Source organism: Poecilia reticulata, chromosome 13 (genome assembly GCF_904066995.2).
Source record: "Poecilia reticulata chromosome 13, P_reticulata-male-v2, whole genome shotgun sequence".
Classification (NCBI taxonomy): domain Eukaryota; kingdom Metazoa; phylum Chordata; class Actinopteri; order Cyprinodontiformes; family Poeciliidae; genus Poecilia; species Poecilia reticulata.
The window spans coordinates 16,208,471-16,227,752 of NC_088842.1; the positions used below are offsets into that span (position 1 = coordinate 16,208,471).

The window sequence follows — 19,282 nt, forward strand, 5'->3', positions numbered from 1 at the left end:
GTACTATTACAGATAAACACTAATTAGCTGGGATGAAGCAAGGGACACATATGCAGCATTATGACAAAACATCCTCCAGGCTGTTCTTTCCACTGACCTTTAACCCTAATCCCAACTAAAACAGGAAGCTTTGATGCCAGGGCAGCCATCACTCTGGAAGACAAGAAACTCACTGGGCTATAGCTCCGTCCATACAGCAAACTGTTTTGGGGTGTAGCACTGAAATGATCCCATCACAAGAAAGACTGCAAAAAAGGGACAACTTTCACCAAGCTTGACCATGACCCCCAATATTTTTAATGTAGGTAAATGTACCAAATTCTATTGGGTAACCCCAACAACAACACTCTTTGTTGTGGATGGTGTGAGTGAAGGAAACAATCTACTTTCAGTGTTGATGAGTTTTTTAAGCTCAGAGATACAACAAGCTATCACAACATATTGAGACACCTCTGTTGTCCATTCAGGATGTGAGAGAGCACTGAATGTTTGGCAGATAAAAGAAAGGCTAAGGACATTATAGGAAAATTACTCTCTAAACTTGAAAGGATTAAACAAACTGTTATGGAACAGCCTAAATTTTGCCGACTTTTGCAAATATCAGAGTTAAGGTAGATTATATATCAATATTCTCTAAGGCATTCTCTCTTATTCTTGCACCAACAGCAATTCTGTGCTCTCCCTTTCTCATTAAATGCACTGAACAGATTGATTGCTGGTTTAGTTTGTGGACCAAAACAGTGTAGACTAAAAATGAATGATTTCAGTCTGTCAGTTTAAAAATCTCTGACAAGGCTAGAAACCTACTCACTATTCCAAAAGTCAGAAGCAAACATTCTGAAACAGCCTAAAGGTTTTATGCACCAAAAAATTGGAATAAACTTCCTGTACAATACAGGACCGCTGCCATCCTGAGCTCCTTTAAAACAAGGTTAAAACTTTTTTATTTGCTGTTGCCTAATCTTAAGATAGCTTATTATTTTATTTTAAAAATCAGTTTAATCTAAACCTATTGTGATGTGTTTTATTTATGTTGTTATTAATTCCAATTATAACAAGATACATATAACATCAAGTTGACTTTGGCCAAAACATGCTATAAAGTTGCCTTACCTCCGCTGCACATATGTGGAGACTTTTCTACAAAACTTAACAGCCCCTTGTTCTTTCATGCTTCTGTGCAGGGAACATATTTCAGAATTAAGTTCACTTGCAATGAGCTGAATAGTACAATGTGCCTTTTCTTTTTCTTTTTTTTTTTTAAATCGATGGACTTCAAGAAATGCATTTCTCTCTCTGAATCGGCTACATAAGATCATGACAACAGATGGATTTTATGTCTTCAGTTCCACACTTCCTTTGAGGCAAGCTTTGTTTAAACTCAGTAAATTGAAACAGAATTTTCTCTCAATTCATGTTGTGAACCTGTGGCATAGTTTTCTAAGCTTCACTTCAGTTTATCACAATGTTGTATTCAGTATGCTACATTAATCTTATTGTGAAGAGTGAAAAAAACAACAAAACCCCCCAAAAAACAAACCACAAATCACATACATACATACATACATGTTAATATTACATAGCACAAACTGAACAAACTACCTCTGAAGCTTCTCTCCCACAGAGTCAATAAGTTCATGGCATCGCGTTATGAACTCGACACAAAGAGTGACAAATGACAGTGAAAGGCAAAAGTTTTTTTTTGATAGCAGACCGTATAACTGTGTTAAAAATTTTTAAACTTTAATGCGTTGCATCGCTAGCCCGTGCGCAAACATGTTTGTGTACGAGCTCAAAATTTCATATGCAAGAATTAGGCCAGCTGCTAAGTTGGATGAGGACAGGTGACCGGTGACTCATCACACAAGTTCCATAGGAAATGAATGGAGAGGAACAAGTTTTTGATACCAGCACTAATACATTCGCAATTAAAAACATTGGTTTTATGTGACTGCTAACTCTCACTCACTGATGATAGCACTTCTTATTTCTGCCCTGGATTGCATTAATGGAATATTTTTCATCTGACTGAATTTTAAAATGGTGACGGAAAAATCTGAAGGTCGTCCGTCATTTTAACAAATTACAATTCACACCGCTGACCACTAGGTGCAGACATCCAAACACTTTCAACTTAACACACAGAGTACAGATAACTAACTCAATCAAAAATTTTCATCCGAGTATCATCTCTGACCTGGACTCAATGCATCTCGCTATCCGTGAGCTGACAGAGCACAGCAGGATTATGGATAGGAGCACGTCTGGTGCACCAGAAGGAGCACATATGTTGTGGGATTTCCTCCTGCTGCCCCTCATTCACAGAGCTTTTTTGATTTCTGATTGCTTCAGTTCGAGAAATGTTTCCCAAATTCAAAAATTTGGCTGAATTGACACTTGTAATTCCAGTCTCCACTGTGAGCAGCAAAGAGATTCATCCACCAGATCAACATCAAAACCGAGACATTTGAGTAGACTCGTTCTGGTGGACAATTCAGGTTAACTGAGTCTCTTTTTCTTCTATATATGTAGATATACGTGGGAAAAAAAATCGCAAAATTTCTACATCACCACATAATCTGCAAAAAAAAAAAAAAAGTGAAATCCTTGAGGGACTAAAGAAGTAAAGATAAAATCCCTAGCGAGTATGGATCGTTTGAATCCAATTTGCTCATAAAATAATCTTTCTGTGGATTAATTTTCATTATCATCTAGCAAAAACCACAAAACACAGAATTAACAGAGAAAACAATATAAAACAAATATAACCTAGTACTTAAAGCCATATCCCACAAAAACAGCATAAACACAAAGTACCTACCTTCTCCAGAAGGGGCAGCCAGGCTGTGACGAGGTGGAGATTTTTCAAGCAAAGCCAGTCTCCGTTTCGAGAACATTCTCTAAGTGTGGCCAGGGCCACATCAGCCTGTCCCTGACCCATGGAGATCTAAACAGGTAGAGAGAAAAGGTTGGGAACAGGGGGAGACAAATGGAATCAGTGGGGGAAAAAAAATATGTTCTGTCTTTCAGTCCAATGCTGCCTTGCAAAATTAGAGAGCTGAACTTTTGCCTAACATTTTAATTCACCTATGTCCTCAGTCAGCGTTTTCTCATTTAAAGCCAGTGGCATAAAGTGGATATTACTTATTTGATTACTTACATACACTATTTAGGCATAATACTCTTTAAAACTTGACTTTCTTGTCTTAATTTAATGCTAAGTAATTTAAGGAATAAAAAAATCTTTAAACACCACTTTCCCTTAGTCGGTGTATTACAAAACCTTATTGGTGGAACAGTGACACAGGATTTATGTTAAAACTGTGATACACAACAAACATTCAACAAGCTATGGCACACTAGTCTGTGGATGTGATTGTGCTAGTCTGTCGAAAACCCTTTTGCTCCCGTTAATCTCCTGTGTGTTCTATATTTGTATTTTGCTGTTCCCTACCTCATGGTAATTGTCCCTGCCAATAGTTTCTGCTGCTAGTTCTGCAAGCTCCTGGGATGGGTCTGCCCCTGGAGAGATGATGATTAACACCGGCTCCCACTCCATTGTCTCAGTGTAGAGACGTCGCAAATTCAGAGGAGGAGGGGAAAGCTCTTTCATACCTGCAGAAGAGGAGGAGACATATTAAATGATAATGAGGAGCGTGAAAGATATATCTGTGAAATGTCTTTAAATATTTTCCCCTGCCCCATTTTGCTATAGACCCACATGTCTTTAATAAAGTGAACTGGCCAATTAAACCCTCAGAACGGAACATTGGCATTTCAACATCATAGACCTTAATGTGTGAAGATAATATAATAATGAGTGTCAAAGTAACACTGTTTATGTGCTGGACGGACAAAGAAATCATGGAGCCTAGCAACAAAACAAAATTGGAGGCAAATGGAAACACATTAGAGCTGAGGCAGATTTGGTGCACATTAGGTGTGGTAAGATATTGAAGTTTATTGGCAAACATAAAACAAAGAAAGACTATGAATAGAGTAAGTTACGCACACATGTTGGGAGAGAAAATGTGAGGAGGATGGGGAGGCTAAAGGGAAGGCAATGATGGGGGAAGGGGAGAGGGCAAAAAAGGAAGACACTAAGAAAGACAGAGTAAGGGGTTGGGAGGGTGACGTGCTATGCATATTGAGAGGTAGGATTGCGGCAGCAGAAATCACCACGCAGCAAAAGAATACCTCGTCAGCCAGCTGGTGTTTGGAGAACAGCCTCTTATACATAGGTGTAACTCTAAGTGTGTAATTGAGTCTGTGTTGCTTTACTGAAACCTTTATGCTCCTGTGATATATTGATTTTGATGGTGAGGTATGAGTCAACAGTGAAATGCTTGCCCACACAGCACCAGAGCCTGTCCTGGAAATTCCGATGGGATGTTACTGGTGGATATATTAAAAGATGTATTAATGTGAACACACCCATACACTTGAGCAGAATGCTGTCCACTTTGACTGAGGCGAAAGACCAAGCCTAAACGTTAACTTGGTGTGTGCTACCAAATTCAGAGTGATTTACCATGGCTTGCACAGTAGAACATGCACAAAGTCTTGGGAGAATGAGCTGACTCGCTAAAAAGAAGAAAAACTGATGTTTGTCTGCAAAAAAATGAAGCATTTGCATAAAATCTGCTAACAAAAATTCATACACAACTGGCTTTGGCATGGTCAGATAATCAGTATTCGCACTGCAGCCCACCGTCCTCTGCCTGTGAATAGAAAAGTTCACCTTGGACCCCATAACACATAACAGAAAACAGGGTGAAATAAGTGAAGAAGATAACAGCACAAGTCCCACTAAGGCTGCTGTAAAGGCCAAGACATAGATTCAATAAAATATATGTTTTTAAATTCTCTACCAAAGTCACTGTGTATATATAAGTGCAAAAGATTTAGTACTTTTTGAAAAGTCCTGCATATGTGTGTGTTGTGTTCACTGAGGCATGCCTGTGTGTGTGTGAACAGAGAGCAGTGCCCAGGCCTGGACTGGAGGGATTGAGTGAGATTAGCTGTAAGAGGATTACAGACCATGCCTCATTAGCATACTGATTTACTGCCAAAAACACATACGCATACACAAAAAACTCTTCCGCCGTCCTGTTCTGATGTTTCATCCCTCTGTCTTGCATGCCCCCCCCACCAAATTCAAAACCATGTGCAATCTTATCCATCTCATGCATTATCCACTCACTGAATGAGTTCACTGGGAGTTTGAAGACTATAACTGTGTCATGATTAAGTTAGCATTTCAATACAATCACCAACAAACAAGAAAAGAAAGAAAAAGGATTCTAAAGATTTTGAAGAATATACGAAAGCAAATTAAAAAATAATCGTATTCTTCTTGTAAAAGAGATGGTATGACAGAAGCCAGCAATCTATATGTAAAGAATGATACTTTACTGAGAATAAATGGTATCATTGACACTGTTGTTTTTAAGGTCACGTATGTCAACTTGTTTTGTTGGTATATATATATATATATATATATATATATATATATATATATATATATATATATATATATATATATATATATATATATATATATATATATATACACTGCTCAAAAAAATAAAGGGAACACTTAAACACTTAAGTGAACACTTAAGTGTTCCCTTTATTTTTTTTAGCAGTATATATACCTGCAGATATATGTATATATATCTATAACTATCTATAAATATCTATAAATAGATAGATACACACAAACTCTTACATATCTGTAAACCTTTATGAAATTTAAAGTATACATTTATAAACGGATAAATGCAATGTGTGCCATCCACATTGCAAAAAGTATTGCAATGTGGATGGCAAATTATTAGGAACAATCTTAAGCAAGAGAGTTATTGTTATTCATATTGTTCATATTACAGTGAGCAGCAGAGAGTCCAAGCTTTTCAAGCCAAATAAATGTGATGATAAATTTAACTGGGCATAGCACAAACATCATCCAAGGCATGTTAGTGGAATCGTCTCATTATTCTTGAGTTTGAGATTCACACAAGACATATTACTCGACAAACAACACATTGGTCAAAAACACAAGCAGATCAATGTTTTATTTCAAGGTAAAAACTTACTTTTTAAATGCAACAGTCTAATTTTATTTTGAATAATTTAAAAACACTGGTAACACATTAATGTCTGTCTGTTGCTTCAATGTTATGTAAATCCATTCAGTCTAGGGGACAAATACTGCTGGTTTTACAATGGTACTTCAAAAAAGTTGTGTTGCAATTGTTTGATAGTTAATTAGGAAAGATATATTAAGCACTAACTAATAAGCACCAACTGTAAAAAATATTATCTGTTCAAGCACGTTAATGTTTGCTGGATCAGAAACTTGTTGTGGTTGTGGACTAATTACCTCAAATGTCAGAATCTGCATCTGGAAATAATGTCAAACCCAGTAAACTTTTTCACATAAAAAAGTAAACAAACAAACAAAAACATAAGACTTGTTAACTGATATGCTTAGGTTCCCTGTTAGCATAAAGAAGGTAGGCGTGTTCTTCTCTGCATTACAAGATGACAAATTTAATAGCATCAAAATAATTAAATGTGCCAGTAAACAGTGGGTTAGCTCACTACATACCAAGACAGATTTTGGCTACTAAAGGCTGGATTTCCAACATAAGGGAACATGTTTTGTAAATTCTTCAAATCTGAAAATTGGAAGTTCTAACATCTACATATTACCAGATCAAATTATTGCTAAATTATTTTAAAATTTTGGAAGACAAAATTTTTGTCACACTCATAAAAAGACTTTTTCATCATCACTTTTGGAATATTCTGCGAATCATCTGGACAAGGATATATTTTACTCCTCAGCGTATCCTCAGAATATTAGTGTTTATTTCCGATGACTAAAATTATGATGCAAATATTCATGCAATGGCAATTTTATTATACAAAAGCCAGATGAAAGTGAGTAATAACAGATGTAGAAGGGTGTAACCTCTGAGAAAAAAAATGAATATGTTAGTGCAATTTTCTTCATTGGCAACAATGTTAGAGGGAGTAGAAATCTAATAAGTTCTAGTTTTAGTCATGTGGAAACAAGTTGAAATCCTGGTCAGTGAGCCTTGATCCATGTGAGAGCAAGGAAGTGAATGACTAAAATACATTCAATGTAGGTGAGGGTCACATGTCTCCAGTTAATATTCTCCCCACAGACACAGTTACAGCAAGACTCTTCCAGAGTGAGGCAAAAAAAAAAAAAATATGTCAGTGCCGTGAAGAATATGGGCATGTTCTTCAAACCATGCAGAACCATAATGACACAAAGCAGCAGTAGGAAAAAAGTTTCTCTGAGATTTAGCAAATGTAAGTATTCTTTAATTTTATTTTTAACTGCTGTATAGCTGTAAAATACAAAAAAATGACAAATTGTAAGGTTCATGTAAAGGCTGTATTGTATATAAAGGAGGTAATAATATTGATCAGTAAGTTGCTTAATGCAGACCGTCATCTCCAATTATCTCGTTACCAAATTATGCAAGCTTATATATCTTTTATTCGCAGCTATTATATCTTAATACTGCCATCATTTTGGGTGAATTACTACTCTTTGCTGATTTGTGTGGCAGCTTTATTTTTTTCTCCAAGTCACCTATTCAAATCTTGCCTACATAATTACTCTCTCCCCCTACCTCCCCTGCCCCATTAGGGTGGAAATGGTGGATATTTTAAGGACACTGATGACGCATGTTGTAAAGCCCTGCTGCTACACTTTTAGTTAAAAAGGAACCTACATCCTCAGGTTTGTCTTCCACCAGAGGATGGTCATGATAAATAACTGAGATAGGCACAGAGAGATAAAACCCATCCATCCAATATTTTTCACCCAATCCTTGGTGGGGTTGCAGAGGCAACAACCTAATCAGAGAAGCCCTGGGCCAGCTCATCCAGGAGAATACCAAGGTCAGTCGAGAAAAAATAGTTCTCCACTTCCTCTGGGCATCCTATCATTGCAAAATGGCCAGAAAACTTCACCAGGGAGCCATCCAGTAGGCATCCTAACCAGATGCCCAAGTCACTACAAATGGCTCCTCAGATCCTTACAATTACTCCAGTTGAGGTAGGGCATCTTCTCGGACCCAAAGAAGGCACGCTATCCTTTTTAAACTCAAAACTATGGTCTCAGATTTGGAGGCACCGATCTTCATCCCATTCACACTGAGCTAAAACTGTTCCAGTGAAAGCTGGAGGTCACGATCAGATTAAGCAAATAGGATCATATCATCTACAAAAAACAGAGACCCAATCCCGAGGCCACCAAAACAAATCCCCTCCACATCTTGGCTGTGCCTAGAAATTCTATCTATTAAGGTTATGAACAGAACTGGTGACAAAGGGCAGCTGATCCAGTATTCTTGAAGCTTAACTATCCTTCCAGATCTCCTGAGTGGACCTTATCAGGTAAACTTAGGAGTGTGATGCTCCTGTATTTGGAACACTTTTGGTGTGTTCTGCCAATCTAGGGGAATTGTCCCTATTACATTCTGTGTATAGCTCATTTTTAAATCACAACCAATTTTATTAATGTGTGAATTTTGAAAACACAGAAAACATTTATCTAAATTTCTTTCAAAAAAGGTTATTCTTTTCTTGCTCTGTCATTTGGCCAAATTATATGCCATCCAACATCTGCAATAAACATTAAGGTGAAATAATTAAGAGGCGCAAAAGCATTTGTCTGATAAAGTATGCCCCCCCCAAAACCTTTAAAAGTTAAACACAAAATGTAAAACTCTTACCAAGAGCTTGAGAGGCAAAGGCTGTCATGGCGCTCTGAAGACGGTCAGGTCTCACTGCCTGAATTAACAGCAGCTACATATATGGTAGAACACGTACAAGTAAAAAAAACAATAAAACAGTTGGACTTCAACTTACAACTGGTACAGTCATTGTAAAAAAAATGCACTTTATGCCATTTCTAGGATTTTAACATATGCAGGTGCATCTCAGTGTATCCAAATATAATATAAAGATGAATTTTTTTCAGCAACTCAATTAAACAAGATACACTTCTTTATTTTTTACTCCACACATAGTGATCAATATCCATATTAGGATAATATAACTCAGATCAAATAAAACCTCAAAACGTGCCTCTCGAAACTTTTAAGTGATCAGGAGCATAACATATTGTTAAAAAAGGGTCCTGTATAACAAATGTCATAAAATGTTTCTTAGACATGAAATGTCCGAGAAACAGATTTTTAAATTTCATTAGCTCTAAGCTACGATGAACCAAACTTAAGTAATAACACCTGCAAGTGGATAACTCATTGTGTAATGAATCTATACGAGTTTTTTAATTGACATATTTGATGATATTCTAGTCAGAAGAAATAGTTAATATTATTTTTTAAATCATTTTGAAAATGTGACACTTCCTTATTTTTTCTGTAATTTATTTACTTAACAAATATTTGTTAAAATTATTAGTTTATCAGAAATAAAAAGAGATTGACAGCTTGCTCTCGTGACAGAAATTAGAAGGATTTTGCTGGCCAAAACAGAAAGCCAGCGTTAACCAAACAGCTGGGAAAATCTGATTTAGTTTCATTACTTCACAGCTAAAAGCTGAATGGAAACTGACCTGCTGGAAGAGACTAATCTTTCTGGTGATGGAAGACGGGATTTCCTGTTCACACTGTGAGCTTTGCAAGAAGGACACCCAAAGGTCTGAGTCACTCAAACACAGAGTCTGGTACAGAGCTGGGAAAGTAGCCTGCAAAGCAAGAGGTGGTTAAAAATGACAAGGATGAAAGATATTACATTAGAGAAGCAGATCTAATCTTCAGATGGGGAAAGATTTGTTTACTGACAAACTTACCATCAAATGTTAATTGATCCCATATTATACTACCAATGTCTCGAGTTGAATTAAATATCTAGTGTTCTGTTTTAATGTTTGATCACCTTTTTAAATAAAGCAACCTGTTAAATGATATTTTAGTGCACATGCCTTCAAAATGGCCACTGCTCCATGCCTCTCCTGATCAATCCAAGAAGGGAATTCCTGGTGAAAAGAAAAATGCTAGAGACATAAGTATTTGTTTTGTAGTGCAAATGAACACATAAGCATTCCTACCTCTTTTTTAAACATTTCTCCAACAATGGATCCGATTAAAACTTCCCATTCCTGCAACAAACAGCTCGGTCAAAAGTTGCATCTGGGTAAAACTAGAATTTATGCAATCAAACTGTCACTGGCTTCAGACACCCTAAAAAAAAGCAAAAATTTACTCACATTCTCCTGGAAGAGTTCAGAGTACATCCCTTTCACAAAATGCATTGCAAACATCAGTTGGTCCGCCTGAGACAACAAGAGGGAGATGAGACATAAAGTCAATTATATACATTCAGTGTAACTGTCTTCAGTATATCAAAAATAATGGATAGATAATAATGGATAGAAAACAGACCAAACAGTATGTTGACTGAAAAAGAGGATGTTGTTGGTGCAGAGCACAATCTGGCAAATTTATAAAAGCTCATAAGAGATAGGAAAAAGCTCTCCAAAGACGGAAAGTACTGCATGGGCTGCTGAATCATCCTTAAACACTAACAGTCCTCTGGTGTACCTACCTCACTGTCTTTCACATCTGCTAGTGAATTAGAATAAAGATAACAGATACAACCATTAATCTAGATGCTTATCCTGCTCCCACACAGAGAAAAACAGAGAGACAGTTGTCAAGAGATTTTAACTGTTAACACAAACCCTGTTAATCCAGTATGTGTTTTCCTAAATATCTGAGAATTATATTTTGAGTTCATGTTGTAAAGAGAGTGAAGATAGGACTTTATAAATGAACGCTGGTCACTGGAGTGACAGTATCAATTTTCTTTCCTGTGTAACAACACAACAAAACATGGAAATTGTGCCCCTATTTACACCCACAGTGAAATACAGGCATAATGCCTCAGTGGTTGACATGCAAATTTATGTAAATCTAATTTTTATGCACTTAACAAGTGGCTCGCAAGGACAGCTGAATTAGAATTACAATACAAGAGTAAAATGTGTCGACGCTGTGCTTTGTAAAGTGGCGGAGTTAAGAGACCTTGTTGATCTAATCACTTAGCTTTAGTCAGATCTCCCTTATGTGTAAACCAAGTACATATAGGAGCTTAATATCTATTTGCATACATAAATGCTGCCATTGAAGAGTTTGCTAATGGTTAGTGTAAGCTTAGTAAATCTGATAAAAACAAATAGCCTTTGGAGACAAATTAGGAAACTTTTGCTTTAAATGTTTGAGTGCTAACGCTACATAGGAATTCTACTTCCGCAATTCCGGTCTGTGTAACTTTGTATCCAGTCTGTACATTTAATCAAATACAGAAGGATGAAGCCGCAGACCTTCACACAACAAATAGTTCAACAGGTGCAGATGTGGCTTTCTAATATCAACAGTTACTGCTCTATGTTTAGCTGTGAAACAACCTATAGACTTAGGCTTTCCTTATATCGCAAGGACTTTGTTGCATGTTATGAATCATAAATTCAGCTCTGACTTGGCAAGAAGCAGAAATCAGAAATTTCTTGGTAATCTTTGGACAAATAATATACCCTTTCTGAAATTAGTAGGTCTGCATTCACACTGCAGCCTGAAGTGACTCAATCCAATTTTTTTTTTTTTTTGACGTAGCGCGACCTTTATCTGAACTTTTCATAACTGTCTGAACAACACAAATTCTTTTCGAATGCGACCATATCCGATACGAATCCGATTCAAATGCGACGTCCAGGTCGCTTCCATCTGACCTCAATGCAGGGGCGGATCTACTCGTTTGCCACCCCAAACGAGAGCCTTGCCACCCCTGTTGCCAGCCCAGCTAGCAACAATGAATTAAATAAGCAACACTGATTGGCAACGGGGACCCTCGTCGGGTCAATCAGTGTTGCTTCCTAAGTGGACAGTTTGATTTCACAGAAGTTTGATTTACTTGGAGTTATATTGTGTTGTTTAAGTGTTCCCTTTATTTTTTGAGCAGTATATGTTACTGGACTGGACATTACATAATTTATCGTAAGTCACACATGCGCCTTTGCTGTCCATTGAGTCAGGAATATTGGTGGTCAGGAAAAGACTGCAATCACGCAAATAATCACGCAAAGAATCAGAACAACGGATGCAATGTTTAGCAGTTAATTCAACCATAGATAATGGTAATAAGGGCTTCAGATTTCACAGATGAGGAAAACGTTTTCATTTAAAGAAAAGATTGAACAAGTGAGCAGTGGGTCAGTTATACTAGCCTAACTGTTGTTAGCCTGCTACTGACTTTGATAACCTTAGCATGTGCTGCGCAGTTCGGTGTGTTTTGGTTTCGTTAGCACTAAAACAGGTCAACCCGCCCACCAAGTCATCAGTAGAGCAGCTGTTTAAATCAGCTAATCAACCACTGCGGTAGTCAGGCAAAAACGTATTAATAATGACAATATAGACATTAAGCCTGACAGCATAATGTAACAGACTGGATGTTCTGTTTTAGTGTTTTTGCTACTTTTTTGTGTGGGAAATGTTTGTTTTTTGGTGTTGATTCCCCTGATCGGTAATCATATCCCAAATGTTTTATTCAAAACAGAACAAAGATCATTCCTACTACAGGTATACCCAATCCAACCATTGTGTTTGTAAAAAATGTTACCTTTATTTGTAGCTATTTTGATTTTAATAATAGAACACACTGCCTGCTAAATTTAGTAGCAGTTTTTAGGATGTTATTGTGTACAACATAAGTACAACTTTAGTTTTAAAACAGGTTTATCTTATTAAGCATAATGGGTGGTGCACAGTATTTTTGCACCGGAAATATTTCCAAACTGCCATGTTAAAATTAGTAATTTAATTGAATTAATCTGTTTTTATACAAAAAAATTTAATTCAACAGTACGCAGTAACAATTTCTAGTCTATTGATCATGTAACATTCATGTAGATGTTTGGTTTAGTTTTTCAAGCTTTATCATTAGTTTCCCACAGTGAAAGCTATCCACACTACTTATATCTATTAATGTGAACCTGCTATATCTCTTTTCCACTCTTCATCATGTGACCTGCACACATGCTGATCCTGAGTGAAGAGGAAAAGATTCAGTTGTTTTCTCTCAGGTAGTAGCTGAGCTGCTGCTCATCATAGATGTGTGTTGTTAACTAAATATACATTTATTATCCTCCACCTGCAGTGCTTGAAAGTCCCAGAACCCCACAGGTGATAGATCAACATAGCAACACTCACAGAGCACAAACATTAGAATTAACATCCACTGCCTAATCAATAACCCTGTTGTTACCCCTGTGACACATTGTTAGTGTGTTGGCTTCAAAGGTTACACTGCAGAAGGGAGTTAATATCTAAGGTTATGTGATGGCGTCTTTGACCTACAGGATCCGTAAGAACAATGTTAGAGATTAATGTACATCTAATTAAACTGCTAAAACAAAAAAACAAAAATCAGGGTGTTTGTCAAGGTAGAGTAAGACGTCATATTTCTAATCAAAGCACTTTGTATCAGTCCACATTTCTGTTTAGAATATAAAACAGTGCATAAATCTGGACTCAATAAGAAAAGATAGCTCTTTATCTAATAGAGACAAAGGGAGTGGATTTTGTGGATATATGAAAATATTATTTGTGGAGTGTTTATTTTGGATCAACTGCTTATCCTTGATTTGAAATAAATTTGCCAAAGAACACTATGCTCACAAATTGCAGCCAGCAGGAAGCATTACTTTGTCACTACCCATTCATCACCTGAACAAATAAAACTGATTACATATATTTTCATAGATCCTCAGAAATTCCATTTGCTCACATGAATGTATTTTACCTTGAAAAGTGACCGGCAGACATATTCATACACCATAATCTTCAAGTTGTTCTCCAGGGCAGAAATCCTGTCTTCGGTATTGAGGTCCTCCTAAAATATACAGTGAAATATTTTATGGTTAAGTCTGATGGGCATTGATTATATAATGAGGATTTTATTATCAGAATGAATTTGAAAAAAGAGACAGATAAGTTTGTTTCAGTTCTTTTGAATTCAGTGCTTTATTTACACTGAATTTGAGCAGCAGCCTTAAGAACATTTTAATGATGGTATTGCTTTTTAAATGTGAATTTTCCCCAAAGCTTGGCTTGCCTCCCTCTACTTCCGGATCATTTCATTATGTATTCCTCTAATGGACAAACAGGCAAAACAAAATCTGTCTAAATATACATAAACATAAAAGAACATATCTCACATAAAATAAAGTTTTGACTACAAATTATGACTTCATAGAAAGAGCATAAACATATACCAACAGGAAAGGAGCTTCCATTGTTTATGTGTTGCGACTCCAGTATTCAAATCCCTTGAACAGTTTCACATTTTGTCATATTAGACAGCTCAAAAACTGCATTTCTGTGACGTAAAAAAACCCCAACAAATTAAGCATTTCTATATATTTTTTGTCATCTTAGGGCATAAATTCCTGTAGCATTCTTTCAAAAGTGGTTTTCTCAACTCCACTCTTCCATAAAGACCAGTCATAGAATGTAGGGGTTGGACATCCTGTCAACAAAGCTGTGAATCTCTGCAGCTCCTCCAGAGTTACCATTGAGTACTTTGCTGCTTCTATGATGTGTGCAGGGATAATGTCATGTGGAGATCCAGTAGCAATGGTCTTCTTGCCTGTCAGTTTTAGTAACTATCCTTGTTTTTATAAAATGTAGCTGTAGATTGTGGACTGAACTGAGCTTTGTTAAAAGCTTAGGATACTGTTGTAAATGTAAACTTACTATAACCTCCTTCACAACTTTCTCCCTGACGTGTACAATGTATTCCTTGGTCTCTACTATGAAGTTTGTTCACTAATAAACCTCTTATACCTTCACAAATCAGCCACATCCATAATTTAATGAATGATTTGTAAGAGTAGAGTTTACTGCTCACCCATTAGGTGACGTCTGAAGGCAACTGCTTTCAGTGGATTTCACTTAGGGGTTAGGAGGCAAAATGCAAAATGCAAGAACTTTCTTTTTTTTTTTTTTGTAAAACATAAAATCCATGTAGCCTTTCTTTCCTCAATGCTATGTCACTGCTACATCCTACTTTGTGAAGTAGGATGTGTTGTATGCGTATGAAAACAACAGTGTGTTAAATCAGCCATTACAAGGTAAAGTCCTCTTCCAGATCTCAGGAACCACATGCAGCAGTTGGCAAATTAAAAATGCTCACTCACTACACCAAGCAAGTGAACAACACAAAGTGAATTAGACTCTGTAAATCAGTGCACCTATTACGATCACAGTTGCTGACAGTGTCCACAGGCCTTCCTGCACGCACACACACAACAGCAGTGGCAAGCTACTGCCGTCAGGTGATACTCTTGGATGGCAGCGCTGGCTCTGACAACCCACACAGGATGTCAGAAATTAGTGCTCTCTATCTCACAACTCTTTGTATACCTGCATGTGTGTGGGCTCTCATTATCGCAGTGTTTCAAGCTCAGTTCGAAAACAGCAGTGTGACAGTCTGTGTTGCTCTCTGGTTGACCTTAGTTTTAACCCCATCTCTTGATTTTTTGCGACGTCTCCTATTCATTCGATTATTTTCACTCTTTGCTCAGGTTTTATCTTACAGTTGTACTTTATGGAAATTCTATGTAACATATTCTTTGCTGTTAAGCCATGTAAGCATCAAAGTTTAGCCTCACATAAAAGCTTCAAGCCACATAAAAATACTTGTTCTGCTGCATTTTAACTCAAGGATAGCTGCATGTTCATGCAATAAAGTTATGATAGGTACAGAATACAAAATCAGCATCAAGGTTGTCCGCTTTTTTGCAAAGTAAGAAAAAAATCCTTGAAAGACAGCAGCAATAGTTCATCACTTCCTTTAAAATAAAAGTAATCAATGACCTTCTGCCAGCCAAAAGTACACAGATTTTCAAAGCAACAGTTTGACATTGGATGAAAGGTATTGAGAAATAAAGTACAAGAGGTGCTGTTGGACTACGTATTGTGTCTGAACTGTTGCCAGGCAACTAGTAAGGGCTTCTACTAGACATAACATGTTAATCAGGGAGCTACAGTGTTTTTTGTTACCACTTGACTAAGAGAAGCCAGCCACTACTTCTGCTGTTGGGTGTTTCTTCTAAGCTCCCCAAACACTCTGAAAAACAAGCTTAGCATAACTAAATTTTCAAAAATTTCACACTATCCCACAAAGCTGGACCAAATCTGTTTTAATCACACAAATAACAAAGCCACTTTCAACTGGAACACCCCACCCCCCCAAAAAACATATTTAACCACCTCAATTAAATTTACCTGGTTTCTCAGTGAAGACAGTCTGGTGTTAGTAGAGTTAATTGAATACAGCATCATCCATCATGTTGTCAGTTATATTAACCCAGCAGAAGAATAGTTTGCACTTTTGTCATATTTTGGAAAAGATGGATTACAAACAGAGATGCCCATATTGATTGGAGAGAGATCACAATCAGACAATTTTTCCTCAATTGGCTCCACTTATTTTTCTCCCTTTCATAGATTTCAGTCAATAAAGACATTGAACATTCACTGAGTTAAAAAAAATTGACAAAAGTTAATAACCAACGCTCTGTTGCATATGATTCCTTTTTTTTTTTCTTTCTAAACTAAACTAAACTAACGTAAAAGAACACATAGGAATTTCTTTTTCGTCTTTTAGGTGTTATGTTTTCTCAAAAGTAATGCAAGTGAAACTGAAATATTTCTTATCGGCAAAAAATACCACACTCTACAAATCTGGATTTTTTTTTTTTCTTCATTGACAATTTCACTGTCCTCCCTTCCTGGCTGGTCAAGGGCCTTGGTGTCATCCTTAAGAGAAACCTTACACAGCCCATATACATCATCACTCGCTCTGCATACTTTCTTGACTACCTTGAAAGTCTTGAAAGGCGATTCTAAATTAAATGTGTTATTTTATTATTGCAGTTCTTACAAAAGAGGCCTGCAACCAGGCAGTCAACTGGAGGTTGGTATCAGTTCATCTCCAATTAGAGCTAATTCCAGTGTGATATTTCAAAAATCATTAAACTAAAAGAAACAAATGAGGTTTCTCTACAACAGCTTTAGTTCTTAACAAGATGTAATCCAGGTATTGCTGTATCAGCACATCAAGGAGTCTTTGTGTTTCTGTTAAGGCCATTTGAGTCTAAAAATGATAAAAATTCCTGAACAGTAATAAGAACTTGTTTTATTCGGGTTCATTTTGACTGTTATAATTTTTCAAATTTTATAATCTGTAGTATTTCAATATGCGGTAAAGGATGCAAGAGTGTTTTGATATAGGTAAGAATGGGAGAAGTATCAAAGCAGTACAAATGTTATCCTTTTACCTTCTTGGCCTGAAGAGCCCTTTGGAAGAGGCGCAAAAAGGAAGCAAGACTGAAGCAGTACATGTTGTTGATCTTTGACAGGTCTGTGATAACAAAATACATCTTGCTGGCACTCTCTGCAAAGGGCAGGTAGGCATCTCTCTCCTAGAGCAGGAAAAAACATGTCAAAAAAGACAGGAAAAAAGATGAAACCAAGAAACAGTAAAAAAAAAAAAATTACAGATTGCAACGAGTTACATAAAACACAACACGTTGCTGATGGACAAGAGACAAGAACTGATACGTAGACGATAAGCAGAAAGCCAGAAGAGATTTTAAAAAAAAAAAAGGATGGGAGGAAAGAGAGGGAAGCTTGAGGTGTGATGGGATATGGAATGTGAGAAAAAACAGGACATGCATAAAAGAAAATGAGAGGAGAGAATAATGCATCAACAAAAACAACTGAGAGAAAAGACTAACATCAGTTCTGGTGTAACACTGCTCCCTAAAGGATTATCTGGTAATGCAGCTTCAGCACATATGCTTCCAAACCTGTGTTCCCTTGGTCAGCAGTACTCCATGTACTGTAGTTATTTAGACAAGATTTAGCTGTAAGCTATGCAATATTTTCAGTCTAATTTTCCCTTTCAATAAATTTTTCCAAAGTTTGGAGGAAGATCTATAAAAAAAGAACTTAGGTCCACATATTTAAATGAGACCATTTAAACAAGTTATGATAGGTCAGTGGTCTATATGGACAAAACATGTTCTTTACACTTATTGCACAAAATCCTTCTAAGATACTAAGATTTAACTCACTCCATTCTGCCTATTTTGAGCTCAGAATGAGCTGTAATAGGGCTTCAACAGATGCACAATTGTATAGCCTTACATTTTTGATCAGAGTCAGAGAAGCAAAAGGAGTGGAACATCCTGCACAACCATCAAGAATGAAACAATTTCTGACTACAAGTCAACAACAAGACACTTGTCTTTTCCAGCAGTCACAGCACAGTGCAAATGGCAGTAAAACCCGCTGACCAAATTTGCTTATCTTTAACCTGCATGTAATGTGTATGGGTCATTCATGGCTCACTAATGTCAATTTGATAACTTATTTTATCACGCGATGATAAAGAGTTGTAGTATGCTGACAACATGCTAGCTAACAATGTTAAAACAGCAAGACAAATGCGGGTAACCATGGCAACCAGTCTGCGTAAAGGCTAGCCGCCTCTTTGTGCAGTGAAGTTGCGCGTGCATCTGCTGTGTTTACAAACAAATAATACCGCTACAGAGTTGGACTATAGAAATGAATGAAAAATGAATAGAAGTCAATGCAAAGTTTCTGTCAAGATAAAAAGACACTGCATATGTGTGTTTATAAAAAATAAAAAAAACAAGTTAACCAGTTAAAAACCAAGTATCAGCATTACCAACATGTAAAGCAGTGGTCCCCAACCCCCGGTCTGGAATCAATTGGTACCGGGCCGCGCAAGAAATAATTAAATATTTTTTATGTATTATTTTTTATGTATTATTTGAGTCTGGAGGATCTTTTATTTTGAAAATCCTTTAACCGGATTCTCTCGGTTACTTGCCCGTCAACATTGAGCCCACAAGCAGCAAAATGAGTAAGAAAAAGTAAGAAAAAGATCAGATGCCTGTGGGAAGTTTCTTTGCAAAGGGGAAAAGGCCCAGAAAAGAGACAGGAGAATGGATTTATCCCGGACCGGTAGGTGAGTCCCACATTACAAGCCCGCTCTGCGTAACATGCGGCGACCGGCTGCTAATGAGGCAATGAAGCTTCAAACTGCTTTGCCACGTAGAGACCAAGCAGGCTGTGCTCAATCAACACACCTCAGGTGTTATTGTCTTTCATCACTCCCA

General features: G+C 36.9%; 1 protein-coding gene across 6 annotated transcripts in view; it reads right to left on the bottom strand.

Moving 5' to 3' along the window:
* dync2h1 (dynein cytoplasmic 2 heavy chain 1) overlaps nucleotides 1–19,282 on the bottom strand; it is a 104,790-nt gene that overhangs the window by 32,254 nt on the left and 53,254 nt on the right. For all 6 annotated transcript variants that reach the window (XM_081614294.1, XM_081614292.1, XM_081614295.1 and 3 more), the window contains exons 74-82: nucleotides 17,414–17,557; nucleotides 13,873–13,962; nucleotides 10,283–10,348; nucleotides 10,124–10,174; nucleotides 9,998–10,051; nucleotides 9,629–9,760; nucleotides 8,781–8,853; nucleotides 3,455–3,615; nucleotides 2,822–2,947 (exon numbers count right to left, since the gene is read on the bottom strand). In XM_081614294.1, the coding sequence (XP_081470420.1) occupies nucleotides 2,822–2,947; nucleotides 3,455–3,615; nucleotides 8,781–8,853; nucleotides 9,629–9,760; nucleotides 9,998–10,051; nucleotides 10,124–10,174; nucleotides 10,283–10,348; nucleotides 13,873–13,962; nucleotides 17,414–17,557 (897 nt within the window). The remainder of the gene's footprint in view (nucleotides 1–2,821; nucleotides 2,948–3,454; nucleotides 3,616–8,780; nucleotides 8,854–9,628; nucleotides 9,761–9,997; nucleotides 10,052–10,123; nucleotides 10,175–10,282; nucleotides 10,349–13,872; nucleotides 13,963–17,413; nucleotides 17,558–19,282) is intronic.